Source organism: Coprinopsis cinerea (assembly GCF_000182895.1).
Source record: "Coprinopsis cinerea okayama7#130 chromosome 5 map unlocalized cont3.5, whole genome shotgun sequence".
Lineage (NCBI taxonomy): Eukaryota > Fungi > Basidiomycota > Agaricomycetes > Agaricales > Psathyrellaceae > Coprinopsis > Coprinopsis cinerea.
This window is the reverse complement of record NW_003307540.1, coordinates 917316-933767: the sequence shown is the minus strand read 5'-3', so window position 1 is coordinate 933767 and position 16452 is coordinate 917316. Positions and strand designations below refer to the sequence as shown.

At 52.3% G+C, this 16452-nt stretch overlaps 4 protein-coding genes across 4 annotated transcripts; 2 read left to right on the top strand and 2 right to left on the bottom strand.

Annotated features, from left to right (window-relative positions):
- Positions 1–378: 378 nt before the first annotated feature.
- On the top strand, positions 379–2989 carry CC1G_00025 (hypothetical protein; the record flags this gene model as incomplete). The annotated part of the gene is made up of 4 exons (XM_001836837.2): positions 379–598; positions 807–1116; positions 1184–2070; positions 2121–2989. The coding sequence occupies 4 exons, from the start codon at positions 379–381 to the stop codon at positions 2987–2989; spliced, it is 2286 nt and encodes a 761-aa protein (XP_001836889.2).
- A 2351-nt stretch (positions 2990–5340) lies between these two features.
- Positions 5341–9422, bottom strand: CC1G_00024 (inositol hexakisphosphate kinase 1; the record flags this gene model as incomplete). The annotated part of the gene is made up of 3 exons (XM_001836836.2): positions 5341–6430; positions 6493–7941; positions 8001–9422. The coding sequence occupies 3 exons, from the start codon at positions 9420–9422 to the stop codon at positions 5606–5608; spliced, it is 3696 nt and encodes a 1231-aa protein (XP_001836888.1). The 3' UTR covers positions 5341–5605.
- A 2450-nt stretch (positions 9423–11872) lies between these two features.
- Positions 11873–13261, top strand: CC1G_00023 (hypothetical protein; the record flags this gene model as incomplete). The annotated part of the gene is made up of 1 exon (XM_001836835.2): positions 11873–13261. The coding sequence occupies one exon, from the start codon at positions 11873–11875 to the stop codon at positions 13259–13261; it is 1389 nt and encodes a 462-aa protein (XP_001836887.2).
- A 663-nt stretch (positions 13262–13924) lies between these two features.
- On the bottom strand, positions 13925–16382 carry CC1G_00022 (hypothetical protein; the record flags this gene model as incomplete). Its single annotated transcript, XM_001836834.1, has 3 exons — positions 13925–15310; positions 15373–15907; positions 15973–16382. 3 exons carry the CDS (start codon positions 16380–16382, stop codon positions 13925–13927), a joined length of 2331 nt encoding a protein of 776 aa, XP_001836886.1.
- Positions 16383–16452: the final 70 nt, after the last annotated feature.

Genomic DNA, 16452 nt, shown 5'->3' with positions numbered 1-16452 from the left:
AAATCTTCGATGAGAACTGTATCCTAGCTCTGATTTGGTCAATTTCGTTGTGTATTCGTTAGTGAACTAACTATAGTAATACTACTCTTTTGTTACATTTTCTAAATACATCAGTAAAGGTGATTACGGCGGAGCCTTATTTAAGCCGAGTCTCCGCCATGCATGTGCATTGGCCCGTATACTAGTGATTCAATCAATAACAACAATGGTCCTCCCCAATATCGGCCCTCTCCATCTTTCCCGCTTCAACAGTCCCTGCCAGCGAACTCAGGTGCAGGTCGAGTGCCAGGTTCTCTGTTGCTCTCGCCTACCACTGGGTTCGATCAGGCTTCACCGTTGAGCACGACCACCTCTGCTTTCCCCCTTGTCTCCCCTCCAATGGTCACCCCGGAAATTGGCGCCTCGAAGGAGATCCATGTACCAGTGGCCCCACCGGTAATTGTCGATTTAGCCTCGACGTCGACTCGGCAGACTGTCAAGCTAGTTTCCAGCTCAAGCACGACCAATCTCAAGCTTCCACATGTCCCCCAGCGCCATGGCAGTTCAACACCGACATTTGATCCTGTTGAAACAACCCCATTCCTAGGGTATCAACCCGGTACGTGACAACTTGCCGCAGCTAAAATAACCTTTTTACTAACCAAGCCCATCGGTGATTCGATGCCTTGTTCTGGCTCCCTTTTGATAATCATTTGGTCATCCCTTCACTCCGAAACCATGTCGACCTTCTGTCCTGACGTTTATCAAACACCTCTGCCATAACCTTTCGGCCAATACCCGCCTTGCTTCCCGTTAACCACCAACAGGCCTGCACGCGACGGCTGGTCCTCTACCCCCACCACCACGCGCTACCTTTGCCATGCTGCACACGCCCCCACCTCCGCGACCGCCGCGCCTTCATTCCCCGGCGCCTCCGCGAGCCAAGAGTGATCTCGAGGCTGTCAAGCAGGCATTGCAATTACCGCCCTCAGTCGCTGCAAAACTGGCCAAAACGACGCCACCCTCCCACCAGCCGTTGCCAGAGGTGAAACCGCTAAAGTTGACACCCAAGCGCGATGTCAATACCCCGAAGATTCAACCGAAGACTATCGAGGAGGATAATGCTAACCAATCGAGGTGTGTTGCTACTACATCTTTTTCTTGACGACGAGGGTTCTCACTGTGTTCCCACCGGTAGCTCTAGCCTTCCTCGTACGGCGTCGGTTCATCGGAGGGAAGGTGCATTCCAACAATTGTCTTCGTCTTCGTCGTCAACCTCTCGCTCCATTGTGGACGACACTGACGATAAAGTCGCATCGACGACTCCCACGCGTCCAAGGCTTGTTGTAGACAACGACCGTGACGAACACGTTCCGAGCGTAACTGTCGTGGAGGCAAAGGCTAACCCTGTTGTTGACAACAAGAAGCTCGATGACCAAGAACTCAATCATTCCAGTTCGGACTATCCCATCATTGCTCGCTCCCTTCTCCGTTCACCGTCACCTGAGAGCGGTGGGAGTTCGAATAGCCACTCTGGACGCAGCATTACATTCCGTGATGACGCGCCCCCAGAGAGAAGAAGTGCTAGGGATAGAAGGAGTCTTTCGCCTTCGTCTGTTGGTTCCCACAGTGGTCATTACCAGACCCAATCGCAATTCCGGTCAACCTCACCTAGAGGTTCAGCCTCCTCCAGTACGAGTAACGGCACGGCGCCCAGTCCGCCACCCAAGAGCTTCCGCAACAGTTTCATTGTCCAACAGACAGCTGCCAACCTGAAGAGGTTCTCTAGCTTACCCCGTACACCATCGCGCGCTTCAACGTCGAGATCCGACCAACGCTCGTCCGCCGAGACCCATTATTCACACCGGAGCTCGAGGACACCTTCGCCTGTTAGGAGCCGTCAGCATCATCAACAACGCCCAGTGGTTAGGAGGAAGAGAGTAGATTCGAATCCTGCGGCGATGTTTTGTCACGAGGTGTATCAGCAAAGGACGACGGCTGAGAGGTGTCAGATCTACATTGAGAAGATTAATGAGTTGTATATCCATGATTGTGGCTTGTCGGGATGGGTTTTGGAGATGAAGTACCGAGGTATGTGGTAAAGCTTTTGATGGGATAGGATGGCATTAATTCCATGTCAGGATCAGCAACTGGCCATCCTCGTGGACCTTCGTCTCGACCATTCCAACCCCAACCACGAGTTACTTCGAAATCTTCGATGACCTCTGAAGCAACCTTCCCCCGTCGACCAGACGCAGTCGTCGCAACTGACCTGTCAGCTCAATCATCGACATATCACGATGTCAGTCCCGCAACGGTGGCTGTCAACCTCCCTTACCCTTCACTCGCAACTCAACAACGCCAACAATCCATTCGGTCCACAGCGTCCAGCTCAGGCTCAACCCCACCTCCCTCTATCCGATCTCTAGCCCCGTCGAATGGTTCAAACAATAAAACCGGGTTCTTCGCCTCATTGGGTCGCAAAGCCAGTATGACATCGGGCAGAAGAGAGCGCGCGAGCTCGACACTTGGTCATTCCAGTACGAGTGCGACGAGCAAGTCAGTGTTGACCAAGTCTCCACCAATGGGCAAAGAGCTCTCGATATCGAGGCCCATTTTGATGTCGACCACCAACACTGCGCATAGTGGGTCGCCTGCAGGGAGTGTTCATGGCCATGGGCATACCGGGCCAAGTGGACCTCGGGCTCCACCCAATCGAGCGCAGAGGTCAAAGACCCTCATCCCGACGCCTGCGAGCCAGACGTATAGTCTGGAGCGCGAAGAGGCGTTGGGGAGGAGACCTTCATTGTTCGATCTCAACTCCCCGACCGGGTATCAAGAGCCATACTCTGATCCCCTGTTTGCTGAACAGGTCGATAAGCTTCACAATGTCCTCCCACACGCTGATCGATCTGTTCTCGCTGGCTACCTGCGACGAGCAGGTCAGGACGTCCTGGCCATCGGTCAGTACCTAGAAGACGAGAAGAATGGAACTCTCAAGTATTTCTAACGAGCAAAACACGACATGGCCGCTTGTATTCTATGTGTCACCACCACCACCCAATCTTGCTTGCCAACGAACCAAATCTCTGACCCTCTTTCATTCCCTTTTCTTGCTCCATATCCACGCACTTCATTCCTTTTTGCACCCTTAATCTGCTTTAGCACGACCGCCACAGTGAAGAAAGGGCGTCCTTATGTATCAATATCCCATCCCACCAACTCATCACATTCTCGTTCTCTACTTTTCTTGCTTTCGAAACCAACGGTCCGTGTCAAGTACGATTACCATGTACGATTAATGTCCTATGTTATCTACCTATTGCTGGCCGAAACCCACGTTTCGTAGCCGATGCTGATATTCCTGCCGTTCCTTATTGCGGATTCAGATGTATATACGAATATTTTGATTGCAAATGTATTAGACGCACCTCGCTGGTTTTGCTGCTGTCCCTGTCCTCCAAATGACCAGTTGGAGGCAAGGTTCCTGCTCGAGTTGGAGGCGCGAGGCTGAGGGCCACTCAAAAGGAAGTTCTCCACTTCATTGACGCTGTTGGAACGCTCGGAAAGGCCCGCCGACCTGTCTCCGCCATGATTGTTATTGAACCCAAACAGTTGACGATTGAAGGCAGATCTCCTTTGCGATTCTTGAACGGAGAACCCTAAGCCCCCATTGTTTGAGGTTACGAGTGGCGTTCGTTGCACCTGTGGCGGCGGCGTCAGTGTTCAGGCATAAGACGCGCCGGCAAGTCGCGAGGCGCGAGCATGCTTCATGAAAGCAATGTGAAGAGCGGGGAAAATTACTGACACCGCTGCCAGGTATGTCTAGATTAGTACCGTTTGCGTGCAGATGCGCCCTCTGCTGGAGCGCACGTTCTTGAATGAGGCCTGACCCTTGGCTAGTGGTTGGAATGGTCGTATCATTCGGCTGAGGACCTCCCAAGAGCATCTTCTTTTTCATCTTGTCATAGTGTGCCTAGATCTGTATTCAAAGACGGGTCTAACTGGGAGTGGGAGGGAGCAGGAACTTGCCTTCAGTTTCTGATACTCCTTGTTTTGCTCTCGATTAGAGTCTTGAAGTTCTCGGACCTTCTTGCGTTCCAGCTCCAAGTCGCGCTCGAGTTCTGGGAGGAATGCGGTTGTGAAGCTGACTAGGGGTTCCTGCTCCAGACTGTGCACGGCTCACCATTCCGCTTGTTGACGAGTAACTCGATTTCACTATTGGCTAGGGGTTGAAATCATCCGTTACAACCTCGTGGCTCCGGCCTGTCGAATGAGACGGATCATTGCCTACCTTCCCGAATGACGTTCTCAAGCTGTCGCTGCAACTGGGCGTTCTTGTCGTTTACATTTCGAACTACAGCCTGCTGGAAAGTGCTGACCATAACCGGACCCGAGACGGTTCAAAAATGCCAAACACGAGTCAGCAAGAGGGCGTGAGCCTCACCTTTCTTGGTGCATTTGATACTGCCAGAAGGATATGGCACTAGGTATCAATGGGAGGTGAGGTCATTGAACGGTCTCGTCTGAGTTTCCGGGGTAGTACATCGTACATACCGACTGCAGATCTCGAGGATTGTGGATGGGGAAAGGCCCGATAGAACGGACTGAGGAGATCGTAGATGTGATATGTGCCATTCAGTCAGTACTCGGCACGCAACGAAGGAGGTATATGTGTCGCGGACTTGCCGTTTTGTAGTCGTTCGTTGGGTGAAGGGAGCAGACCTAGCTTAGTTGAGCCATTGGTTCTCATCGACACCGGTTAGGTGAAGGTTGTAGTTTGGTCACTCACCACTACATCGTCACTTTAGAAACCTAGTTAGGTGCAAGTGTGCAAGTGATAATTTAGAGGGTGGATGTTACGGTTCTGTCAAACTGGTTTCACAAGCTGTATTGGGAATATATAAGGATTCAATCCGTCACAAGTGGAGGGTTTTGGCCTACCTGGACACAGCCGGGAAGCGTTGAACAGTTCGTGTGCGCAGGTGACTGCGAAATCTGTTCGTCGATTGCACAATACGTTTGAAGGACATGAATACCGCAGAATATATGTGAGCCTTGGGCAAGGTCGCGGTTAGCGGTCAGAATGTCCAGCAGAGCGAGCAGAACGCGTACAGGTTGTCTAGAAGCAATTACGCGGCTCAGTCGCGACCATTGAGCCCACAGGAACTCCCCAGCGACTCACCACCACCGCCTTGTCCGTCAACGCTCCTCGACACGTTAGGCGATTGCACCTGAGCTCGATATCCATGGCTGGACGTTGTCGACGACGATGAGGACGACGAAGGAGAAAATAAGTGAGCAAGCTGCTGTCAACTGCAAAGAAGGACAGGCTAAAAATAGAATCACGCGCAGGGGCGCTTCGAGGCAAGAAAAATCGTATTTGCATTACCAGGTCGTAGCATGTTGCGATTGTTATAATTACAAATGGGTCGAGACAATGCAGTCTATGGTTTTACTGACAGAATCAAAGGAAAAAATAATGCGTAATAGAATGGAGCATGCAAAAGAGGCGAGCCGAAAAAAGAAAGTCCCAAAAAACCCAGGTATATACGCACACAAAGGGCAACCCAAAAGGCATGGACAGGCATACTATGAAAACGAAAACAGAGGTCATAGGAAGAGGTCATGTAGAGATCATACCCGCGTCCTCTTCCTCCCCAAAGATCTCATCAAAAATCTCCTTGCCGTCCACAGCAAGTGCGGGGAGTTTGTAATGCTCGACTGAGGGATCGTCACGCGCAGCCTTGTTGCGGTGGATTCGCTCGCGGTTCCAGATACCTTCCAACGATTCCGAAAGGGTCTTGAGACCGAACAGGAAACCACGGTCAGGTTGCTCAGGGTAGTGCGGAGGGAATCGTGCATATAGCAGCCCCGTCTCTGGATCAAAGTCGGCATGGTACCCCTTCAGTCCGGACTGAGGGTCCTGAGCAATGTCGACAAAATCTTCTGGGTAGGCGAGCCAGTCGCGGCCGGTGGTGGTATGCGCGAAATCGACGATGCGGACGTTGATTTCCCCCCGTTTCTTGCGTCGACTTTGACGCTTGGCGACTGGTCCAACGAGCAGGTCTTCACTGTGCGAGCGGCGCAACGCCGGCTTTTCACCCGTCCCAGAGGCCCGCGAGTTGGAACGACGTTCAAGGGACTCGCTGCGCTTGTTGCTGTGCGACGAGGGCTGTTCGAGCACCGAGGACCGGAAGACTTCTTGTGACTCGCCGTCGCCATCGTAGATAAGCAGGAGGCTGCAGCCGTAGAACCGGTATCCCTTCAGTCGGTTGATGATGCGAGCTAGTGCGTAGAGCTTCTGGAGTAGAACGGGGATTTGGTATGCCAAGAGACGTTCGCCATCGAAAAGGAAAGACTCTAGCACAGAGTCGAATTCTTCAGCCCGGACCTCTCGTCCGTTGTATTTGTCTTGGGTGATGTAGGACTGTGATGCATTGTTCCAAACCTGGTGGGCGGAGGGTATTGAGTTAGGAACATCATCGAGCCACGATGTCAAACAAGACTCACCTGCATCCCACAGACACGGACTCCGAGAGGACGGCTTGTCGTTCTGTCACACTTCTTGCGCTGACTCTTCTTCTTCGCGGGAGTAGCATCCATCCCATATTGTCGTGTCCCCATTTTGAGATCTATCACACAGGGACGTTTTAGTCGACCTGTCAGATCCTCCATCAAGATAAAGTGATTTTGTCGTGTGATCTCTGGCTCTGCTTCATTCTGTTCGCGGATAGCTTCGTTGATAAAAGAGGGTGGTCGTCGTCTGAGAGCAGTGGGTGATCCAACCGAGCGCGAGCGGCTTCTGCGCCGGACTATGGGCGCCGCATTGGAGTCCTCCCAGGAACGAGTGTTGTGATTGTCGCCCAAATTGTTGACGTCCAGATCCATATCGAAGATCCCCAACTCTTTGTTGCTGTCGTCCGGACGCACGTGTGTAGGATCTCTGCCCTTTCGCTGCCCTAAAAGAGACTCGCTTCGCACACGACGGAGGAGGGGGATTTGACAGTCGTCCGAACTAGTGTCGCGTGCGTCTCCGGATTGGAATAAAGTCCTCGCCCTGCGTGGTGATGCCAACAAGGACCCAGGGTGGTCTGAACTTTCTTCACACTCTACATCACCAAGCTCGCCGCCATCGTTGGGAGGGGAGAAGACACCACGTCGTCGACGAAGCCGCCTCCGAAACCGCCGCAACACAGAATTAAATACATGATCCTTCAACTTCGTATTGACTACAGTCGATCCAGTCCCCCCGAACCAAGGAGATCCTGGGACTGAGAGGCCTCTATCGCCAGGGGAGGAGACATGGAGTGGCTGGTGAGCTAGCGTTTCGTCATCAGAGTTGGAGTTGTGAGCGCGGCGGGACTGTGGGCGCTCCGCTAGACTTCCAGGGAAGGCATGCTTGGCCTGGTTGGGGGAGGTGCTGGGAGAGTTAACGGGGGTTGGAGCGTCGAGCTCCGACGAGAAAGAGAATTCGGCGAGGGGACTCGGTTCGTTGCTGGTGGGCGTGGGGTCCAGGGCGAGGTCAGGGGTGGAGGCAGTTCCTCGATGGGCGCTGGCACCGAGTCGACGTCGCGCAATGAAGGACGACCCGCTCGGAGTCGAATGCGACATCGATCGGTTGCGCTTGCCGTGGCCTTGGAGTAGCCATTCAGGGATGATGTGGCGATTCCTGTCGAGGACGACTTCTGGCAATTCTGTATCATCCAAGACGGCACTAGAGTCATCTTGACCGGAAGATTGGCGACGGAATACACTGGGCTGGATAGTGGGGTCGGTCGTGGCATGCGGGAGTGATGGTCGAGAGGCAAGTTGCAAGGGGGACGTTGGGTCCGAGTCTTGCTTTGGTACCCGGCGATAGCTGACCAGCATAACGCCCAGGTACCGAGGGATGAAGTCGAGAAGAGGAGGCGCTTCGCGTTCCACCGACTCATAGAAAAGGTTCTCGCGTGAAACGAGTGGCTAATAATAGTGGACTTAGACGTGGGTACCGTGTTTTCAAAGGATAAAAATAAACTCACCTTGCACACAGCTTGCTTTGTAAACTTATAAATAGCGCTATGGCCGCCAACTTGGTTGCGGAAAGGTCGCAGAGGGATGTGGGGGAGCTGGTCTTCTTCAACCATGGGTCGTGGAGTGACCCTGCGTTTAAGACGAGACCGCTTTGGGCTCTCCATACCATCAGAGCCGGAGGGTGAAAGGGAGCGAGGATGAGGGAACTCGTCAGAATCAGATGCATACGGCGTTGGATTGTAGGGGTGCGGATCATCGTAAGGATCGTAGGAGGTGGTTGAGGCGAGGGAAGCAGTGTCCCATTCGTCGTCTGTAGTCCAAGGTGACGGTGATTCAAGAGGGGACGGGGGTAAGGAATAGTCGTCGTGATCCACGCTGGTTGGTGGGGCCGGGAGCTGGCCCGAAGTGGAAATAGGTGATAGGCTGGGGTCGATCGGCAGATCGAAGGCCGGGTGGGTGGTGACTGCAGTGGACCGTTTCACAGGAGAACGTGACGGGGAAGGGGATGGTGGATATACAACGGAGCGTTGACGAGTATAAGATGTGGGGGTATCGTTGAGTTCGGGTAGAATCGAGCCCTCGAGAATGGGTGATTCCGCGGGGCGCTCCCTCCTTCGACCCCTATCGGCACGCCACTGGTACGGGTCAGATTCAGCAACGGTCGCTCCTCGTTCCTTCAACTTGTCCTCAAGTTCCAAGAGAACAGAAGTAGCCTCCCTCGTCCTGGTCCTCTCATAGACAGAGGCGCTCCTCTCCCGCCGCCCTGCAGCAATCTCACGGTCCGGCCAATCCGAGCGCTTGACAAACTCAAACTGCGGCTCTGCCATGTCCTCCGTCTCGGTGAAAGATTCCGACCTTCTCGACAATTCAGTGTGCAATGACGGTTCGCCTGACATCATGTCGTCCGAAGAAGGGGCAGTTTCCTTGAAGATCTGGAGAGTTGCGGCGACTTTCCGACTCATACCGGCGGTAGGCGGATGTTGGTGATTGTCTTCGCGACTCGTTTCGGTTGATGAGGATGATAGGGACGCGGAGGAGGAAGTTCGGGAGAGGGGTCGCGGCGACATTGGCGGTGTGCGAACGTGTGGCTGTTTCGTGAAAGCGGGCATTGTGGAGGAGCGAAGGGCGGAAGATTTGAGAGTTCGCTTGCGAACAAGAGAAGCAGCTGGAGAGCGTTCGGTGGTGTAGCCTTCAGAGTCTGTGGTATCGTCTTCATCCTTTGAATAGCCGGATCTAGCGGGTGCAAGGGAATGTGCATGGCGGTACGGGACTTTCCTGGAAGCGTAAATCTTGTCTATGATTCGATGATCGTCTGGGGCGAGTGTGGTCATCCGAGGCGAAGAATCAGCGGTCACTGTTCCAGAGCCAGGGGGAGAAAGGGGGAAGCGGTATGAATGCTGGCCATATCGCTGGTCAGAGCTTGAAGTCATTGGAATTGTGGTGGGGTTGGTGGTGTGTGCTGGGGCCGACTGCTGAGCTCGTTGTTGGGGACAGCGACGGGGAAGGGTTGGTGGTTGTGGGCAGGGAAGAAGGAAAGAAGAAAGGGAATTTGAGCCAGCGAGCCAGAACGCTTTGATTCAAAAGAGACCAACTCTTTCAAGAATCAAAACTCGACTCCCAAACCCAGCCACGTGCATCATTTCGGCAAATTCCGGCGTCTTTCCCACTCCCTCATCGAACGTGCTTTGTTTCGAGTTGGTCTTTGCTCTCCTCGTCGATACCAACGATATGAATACCGTCGTCGTCCCGGGGTAGCTGCGTATCTTTAGCCGCCCATTCTTCTTCCCTCCTCTTCCTCGTACACCCAAAAGACGCACGTTCGCCACGACGCTAATCCCCAGTGAAACATAGCTTCCACTGCCACAGTGGACCCTCACAACACGTCTCAATGCCCCCGCGTATTCCCCAGACCGGAGCTTCGAGGGAGCCACACCACAAATCCACCACCCGTGCCCAATCACGCAGCGAGGTCGCCGTCGACATAGCCCTTTCCCACATTCATATCGCGCAGAAATCGTTTCCGTACTCGAATCGGGCTAAACATGCTTGTAACTTCTACCTCCCTATCGCTTTCGTCGCTCCTTTCTCCCGGCTTACACCCGAACCTATTCTATCCACCTTGGGGCCATCAGGCCACCTGAGCATCGCGAAGAGCTAGCACAACTCGCGCGCGTACACGGTCGCTGGAAACTTCGGCTTCCTATCGGGTGGATAAGATACCTTTAAAGTTGTCGTGCGTCGACTGAGAGAGATTAGTACGTCGTTGCGTCATAAACAGGACGTCTTGGGACTTGGCTCCCGTTAGATTTTCTAATTCCACGTATAACTCCGTCACCCGTCGCCTCGTGCCCATGATTCTCCCTTGGCTGTGCTGTGCCTGTAGGCTGTTCTGCACGTCGAACGAGCCGCGCGCATAAGTCACCGAAAGCGATGACGGCGATGTTGAATCCATCGAGCTCTTCACCGACGGGCCTTGTCTGCCCGGTGTTTCCGTTGATATCCTGGCCTTTCCACACATTTTCGAAGTGTTCGAGTTTTGCCGCTCGAAGGCGGTTGGAATCGCTTGTCCGTCGACACGGGAGTACTAGTGCGAATGGCTTGGCAGTGCCGTAACCATATTGTGCGAGCATCAGGATTTGCCACATTTTCCGCTGTTGCCGCAGAACCATCACACTGTTTATGGACTGTAGGTTGGCCTTCCAGTATTCTCAGGTTTAAATGACATATTTTATGCAAGTGTATGATGGTGTTGAGTTACATTTTATTGCACAAGAATGTTAGTATAGATTTTTTTTTCAAAATTTACCTCTCCACCTGCATCTGCACTGATCTGTACCTGGAATCTAGTGGGCCTTCCATACGGAATGAGCCTCAGAACATCGGAAGTAGTTTAACCTGCCCAAATCTTGACCATTTTAGACATTTAAGGATTTTGAAGGACATAGGTGTGAGTAATGAGATTTTTTCATCACTAAAACTGACTGACAGATGGGTTATACCTGATTTACTGGATGTTTAAAGGCTTATTTTAAAGATCATAGGTCCAGGAACATATGTCCCGGACCAACTGTACCCCTGCAGGGCCATAATCTTGCTTTTCACGATTTTCAGTGTTTCACTGCCTCATGTTTAACGTGAGGGAGCATGAGTCAGAATGACTCAATCCATTCCCACACTTTATTACTCAGCCATCAAACCTTATTTTGGACTGATATATAAAGAGTGAGTCCAATTCATATGTTTCTTTCTTCTTGTTCTTCATCTTGATTCTTGCTCTTGCATAGCCTTTGCACAGCCACCCAAACAAGTGCAAATACTAGCAAACTTTCTTGCCCTCCATCTCCCAAGGCCTTGATATCTGTCTGGTTTTTATTTCATACAGCAAATTGAAACCTGTTTTGGGTCGGTGATCTGGCAGTTTTATTCTGAGTGAATTTTAACTGATAAACAAATATAGTTTGATTTTTTCTTTTTTCTAATAGAGACCTGGCATTCCCGGCCTTCTATCAGCTATACATTCCTTTCCAGAGTCTAGCCTGCACCATTCTCAAGTCACTTCTAAAACACCAGATAGATTTATCTTGCAAATTTGCATAGTCTATATTGCTGTCGGACATATTATCATAGCCCAGCACATCAGTCTTAACTCAAATTTGGGTTACTTCAGAAGGGGTAAGGCCATTCATCACATATACAACATCTAACATTCAAACTAACACTATATTTGCAGGTAGTTCAGCCCAATCCTTATTTTCTGAATCCATTATTCAATAGTCCTACCTCTAAAGTAGGGAATTTATTCCGTTTTCATCCTAGTCCCAAGCTCATTGTTTCAGTTCTTCAACTCAATTAGAAACCAAGTCCATCAACTTCACCCATTATGCCTACCCATCAGTTCTTCCGCTTGAAAAACAAAAGCTCCCAACAGTCACCCTCCTCGTTCCACCCCAAACTATCCTCCAAGCATGCATCACTTCTAGTTGAAGATGAATCAAACTTGGAGGCTGATTCGAATATCTCTGCTCACAGTTCTGAAGGTCCCTATGAACTAGGAGCTACAGAAGGAGAGGAATATGATTATCTGGGAGATGGTGCTAATCAGTTGCCGCTGAACAAGGAGGGACCAGCTGGAGGGAAACAGGGGAACAGAAGTATCCGGACAATCATACAGGCAGATAAAGTGTTTAAAGCTGGAGAAACCGGGAACCACCAGGAGAAGATGTCGGAATTTGACATGGCAGTTCTCCTCCCAATGCTTGCAGCTCAGCTTAAAGCCAAACTGGTTCTTGCGAACCAGAGGGCAGATGCTCAGCTGGCACAGCTTTCCAAAGAGGCAGGCACTTCCAAAGCACGGAAACCACCTGCAAGAGATCCCGACGACTTTTATGTCTATACGGATGATGAAGATGTCGAGATGAAGGTCATCGAGATTAATGACAGTGATGAAGAATCCGATGATGACGACTTCCGAATGCCGATTGACTCGGCGGCGCTTACGACTTCCGCACGCAACGCCCATGCCAACGCCAGCACAGCCGGCACATCCACCTGCCAGCCCAACCCCACCGCCGAACACCCGGGACCAGAGCGCATCCAACCGATTGAACCCGTCCCCAAGTTCAATCCTATCGCGAGCGCCCAAGCCCAACGTGCTGCTTACTACGCCTACCGTCCACAAGACCGTCGGAAATACCTCCACTTTGGCCAGTCTAACAGGATAGTCCACCGAGCACCGAGAGCGCCGCGGAATTCGACGTTGGATCATGCGAAGAAGCGGGAGGCAGTTTTGAAAGCGCTGGTGAAGAAGACGAAGGTGGAGCAGGTTGTTCGGCCGACGACGGATGACCTGTATCCTTTGAATAGGAAGAACGGGGTGTTAAAGACTGGCAGCGGGAATGCACCTTTGGATTTTAATCCAAATGCACCGGCGAATTCGAATGCGACGACAAAGGGGATTCCCATCGCACGCTTTATCGAGCGAACTTCGGATTTGGAACGCTTGCGCGCGAGGAATGCGAGGGAAGGCATGGAGGCGAGGAGGGATAAAAATTATATCAGCACGCTGGAGCTCAACTTACAGTGGTGCGAGCAGCACGAGCGCCATCCCGATTTTACGATTGCGCGGTTGATCGATTCGAGGTTGCTCCAAGTTCTGGATGATTTCAGACATGTCAAGAACGGGCCTGGTTTGCCGCATTTGAAGGAGAGGGTCGTTGCATTTTGTAGGCGGTGGAGAGAGAAGTTGAGGGAGGTCAAGGTCACGGTTTGAACACAAAGGCCGCGCGCGTGGCAAAGTCCAACATGCGCCGCGGCATCGCCACAGCAGTTCATTTACAGCTTGTCTTGCTTTATGGTTTCTTCACTTTGTAACCTCTATGCCTTTCTTTAATGTGTATTTTCCACCGACCCGACTCTGCTATCATTCTTAACGACCAATCGACCTGCTTTGCTTTGCTACTACTTGTACTACTACGTCTGTACTGAACCCAAATATGAAAGCGCTGTGCGCAATATGTGACAAATGCACGCACGTATCGTTAGTATCCTGTATTGGAACGTTGAATGGACGCTGGAAAGCAAGAATGCTATACTAATGGTACAACGTAAGGTAAGCCCGAGGGCTGGATAGGCAACATTTAACAGACAAAAAGCTGACAAAACGTGAACATGAATTGTAACAACCATTGAAAGCGAAAATCGCGACAGGAAATAGAATACCATATCTCTCCGACAAACCCTCGTCCGAGAGGGAAATAAATCAAAAAAGGGAATACGGAACGTCTAGGCCAATAAAGTTAAGCGCAAAGGCGGCGGTGTTGTGGGACCGCTGCCCGTAAGAAACGCACATAGAAGTACACACATAGAAGGCGGAGAGCGACCTCGTGATAACATTTCTCATGTCATGAGACTGAGAGCGGCAGAAGTGCCAAGGTCATGAAGCTGCAACTATCGAAGATAAGCCGGATGCTTCGTCGTCCAATTTGCGCCGTTTACTGGCGGGTGCTTCATCGTCCGAGTCTTCAATGTTGATGATAGGCGAACCCGGGTCTTGAACCGGGGTTTCGACGACAACTCCGACAGGCACCTGCGTCGTTGGGCCTGGGGGTACCGGAGCGGTTATTGGCGGAGGAGGGGGAGGTAAGGATGCCATAAGAGGTTCGCTCGCAGGAAGTGGCGCCGCGCCGCCTGGGATAGGCGTACCGTTGACTTGGGGTTTAGCTTGAGCTTGCTGAGCGTCTGTCTGAGGAGTGCCAACCCGCCTCTCCAATGGAACTTTCGTGAACGGCGCCGTCATTGGCTTCTTCTCCTTCTTCGACCCTTTGTTCTTCCGGTTTGCCTTGTCCTTATTCTTCAACTTTGCCCTCCGTTCCTTCAGAGCCTTTACCATATGTCCAGTTAACACTACCAATGCACCGCGCGCCCCCATCTTTTCGAGCTCAGTGAGGTTCTCTTTGGTGAGACCAGAGAAAACGTCTGGGTCGAGGATGAGTGTGCGTTCGTGAAGTACCATGTAACCTTCTTTGGCCGAGTTATTTGGGTGACCAGGGGCATAGTCGGGGTGTGTGGGCGGGATGGGACCGAGGATAATAGGGATGTGCACGTCCGGGACAAGGTTTTGTTGGCCAGGTGCGGGTGCCGTGGGAGGTTGTTTTGCAGCGACAGTGGTCGGCTGCACCGGAGGTTGAGGTTGTGATGGCCCGGCTACTGGGGCGGTAGCGGGAGGAGGGGATTGCACAGGCGTCGCCACTGCTGTTGATGCTGTTGATGTCGTAGTAGCGGTAACAGTTTGAAATGCTGGTGTGGTTGCTGAAGGGTGAAGGTTCCATTGTGTAAGAGGAGTATAAGGGTTCTGGGCTTTGGTGGCTGGCACAGAAGACTGGGACGTTGAAGTTGAAGCAAAATGTTGAGCATGAGCCGGATAAGCAAAGACTCCCGTCGTTGCGCCAGAAGTTGCATTTGTTGACGGTGTCACATTGCTGGTTGTGCCCGATGTCGTCGTTGTCGCTATCGTCTTGAAGGCCAGGGGTGCAGACGTGAGCGGCGGTGGTAGAGGTGTCCCTTTGGCATCACCTTTGATACTTCGCTTCAGCGGTGGTTCCAGCGCCCCGCTCTTGTCCTTCTTCCGACTGCCCTTTGGCTCCTTCACGATCCCGGAAGCAGCAGCCAGTGCGGCCTGTGCAGCCTTTGCTTCCTGGTCCTCCAATTGCTGCGAATATCTTTCATCTACGGACCAGAAAAACCCTTTACCGCGATCCCCTCCGCACCTCTCCATTTTCAAAAAAGCACGCCCCGACGAGAGATTGTGTCGTACAGAACTCTGATAACGAGTTAATTAGAGGCAAAGTATAAAATTTTGTTGGGAGGGACAAGTGGACTCACCATCCAAGCGCCGTCCGCCCAGCGGTAATATTCATGTTTGTTCATGATCCAAGTGCATATCTCTTGTAATGTTGCCTTTCCACCAATATCCTTGATAGCCCGAAAGATGAGTTGTGCATAAGTGAAAGGAGGTTTGGGAGGAATGTCCTCCGGTCGCGGTCGCTGAACTGGAGGAGCCGGTGCGGTCTCCCCTTTCTTCCGCTTCTTTGTATTGGCCGCTGTCCTATTCGACTTGCCTATATTGTTCGAATTTGGGAGCTCGGGTGGTCGTTCTGCTTTGACAACAGGTTTAGGCCTGGCGGGAGGTTCTGGGGATGGAGGAAGGGGCTTGACGTCGAGAACGGGGGAGTGGGAAGGTTGTGAAGAAGGGGGCGATATCGAAGTGATGTCAACGTCTACATCTACGTCGACTTCGACGGAGGGCGATCTCGCCCTGTGGGCTGATGACTGTGAGCTTGGAGAGGGCGAGTCTTCTGGTGGAGGAGGTGGTGGAAGGACAAAGTGGAAAGTGCGGGACGCTATCTGTATCTGGGACCTGGAGGAGAATGGCCGGAATTGGTCAGCAGGGTTTTTGTTAAGCGAGTTCAAGGGACAACGTACCGTTCGCCAAGAGGAGCACGAGTTCCAGCCGCTGCCCACACGCCGTCGACCCATGCCCCATTCCGACCTATAACGATGAGAACGAATCTGTCCTCCTCCTGGTCATACTCTATCTTGGCATGCAGACGCGATACGCTCTTGAGCGCTCCGAGGTCGACGTCGACGGTGTGCTGCTGGGGTGGCTGGTCACCTGTAGATGAGCTGGCTGCGTTGGGGTTGGGTGTACAGCGGCGACCAATGGATATCGAGAGGGTCTGGATGTAGAAAGTGAAGTGGGGAAAGACGAGCGAGTAGTACGCCGAAATCTTGTCCTGGGCTGGCGGCTGTGGCTGGCTGGGTGCAGGATAACCTGCTGTTGTTGTCGTCGCCGCTGCCAACGATGGCGACGCTGTTCGTGTCCGGGTATCCATATTGTCGAAGACAGTGTGGGGGACCGACTTGCAAAGGGGTTGTTCAAGCCGTGAATCAGAAGACCCGACA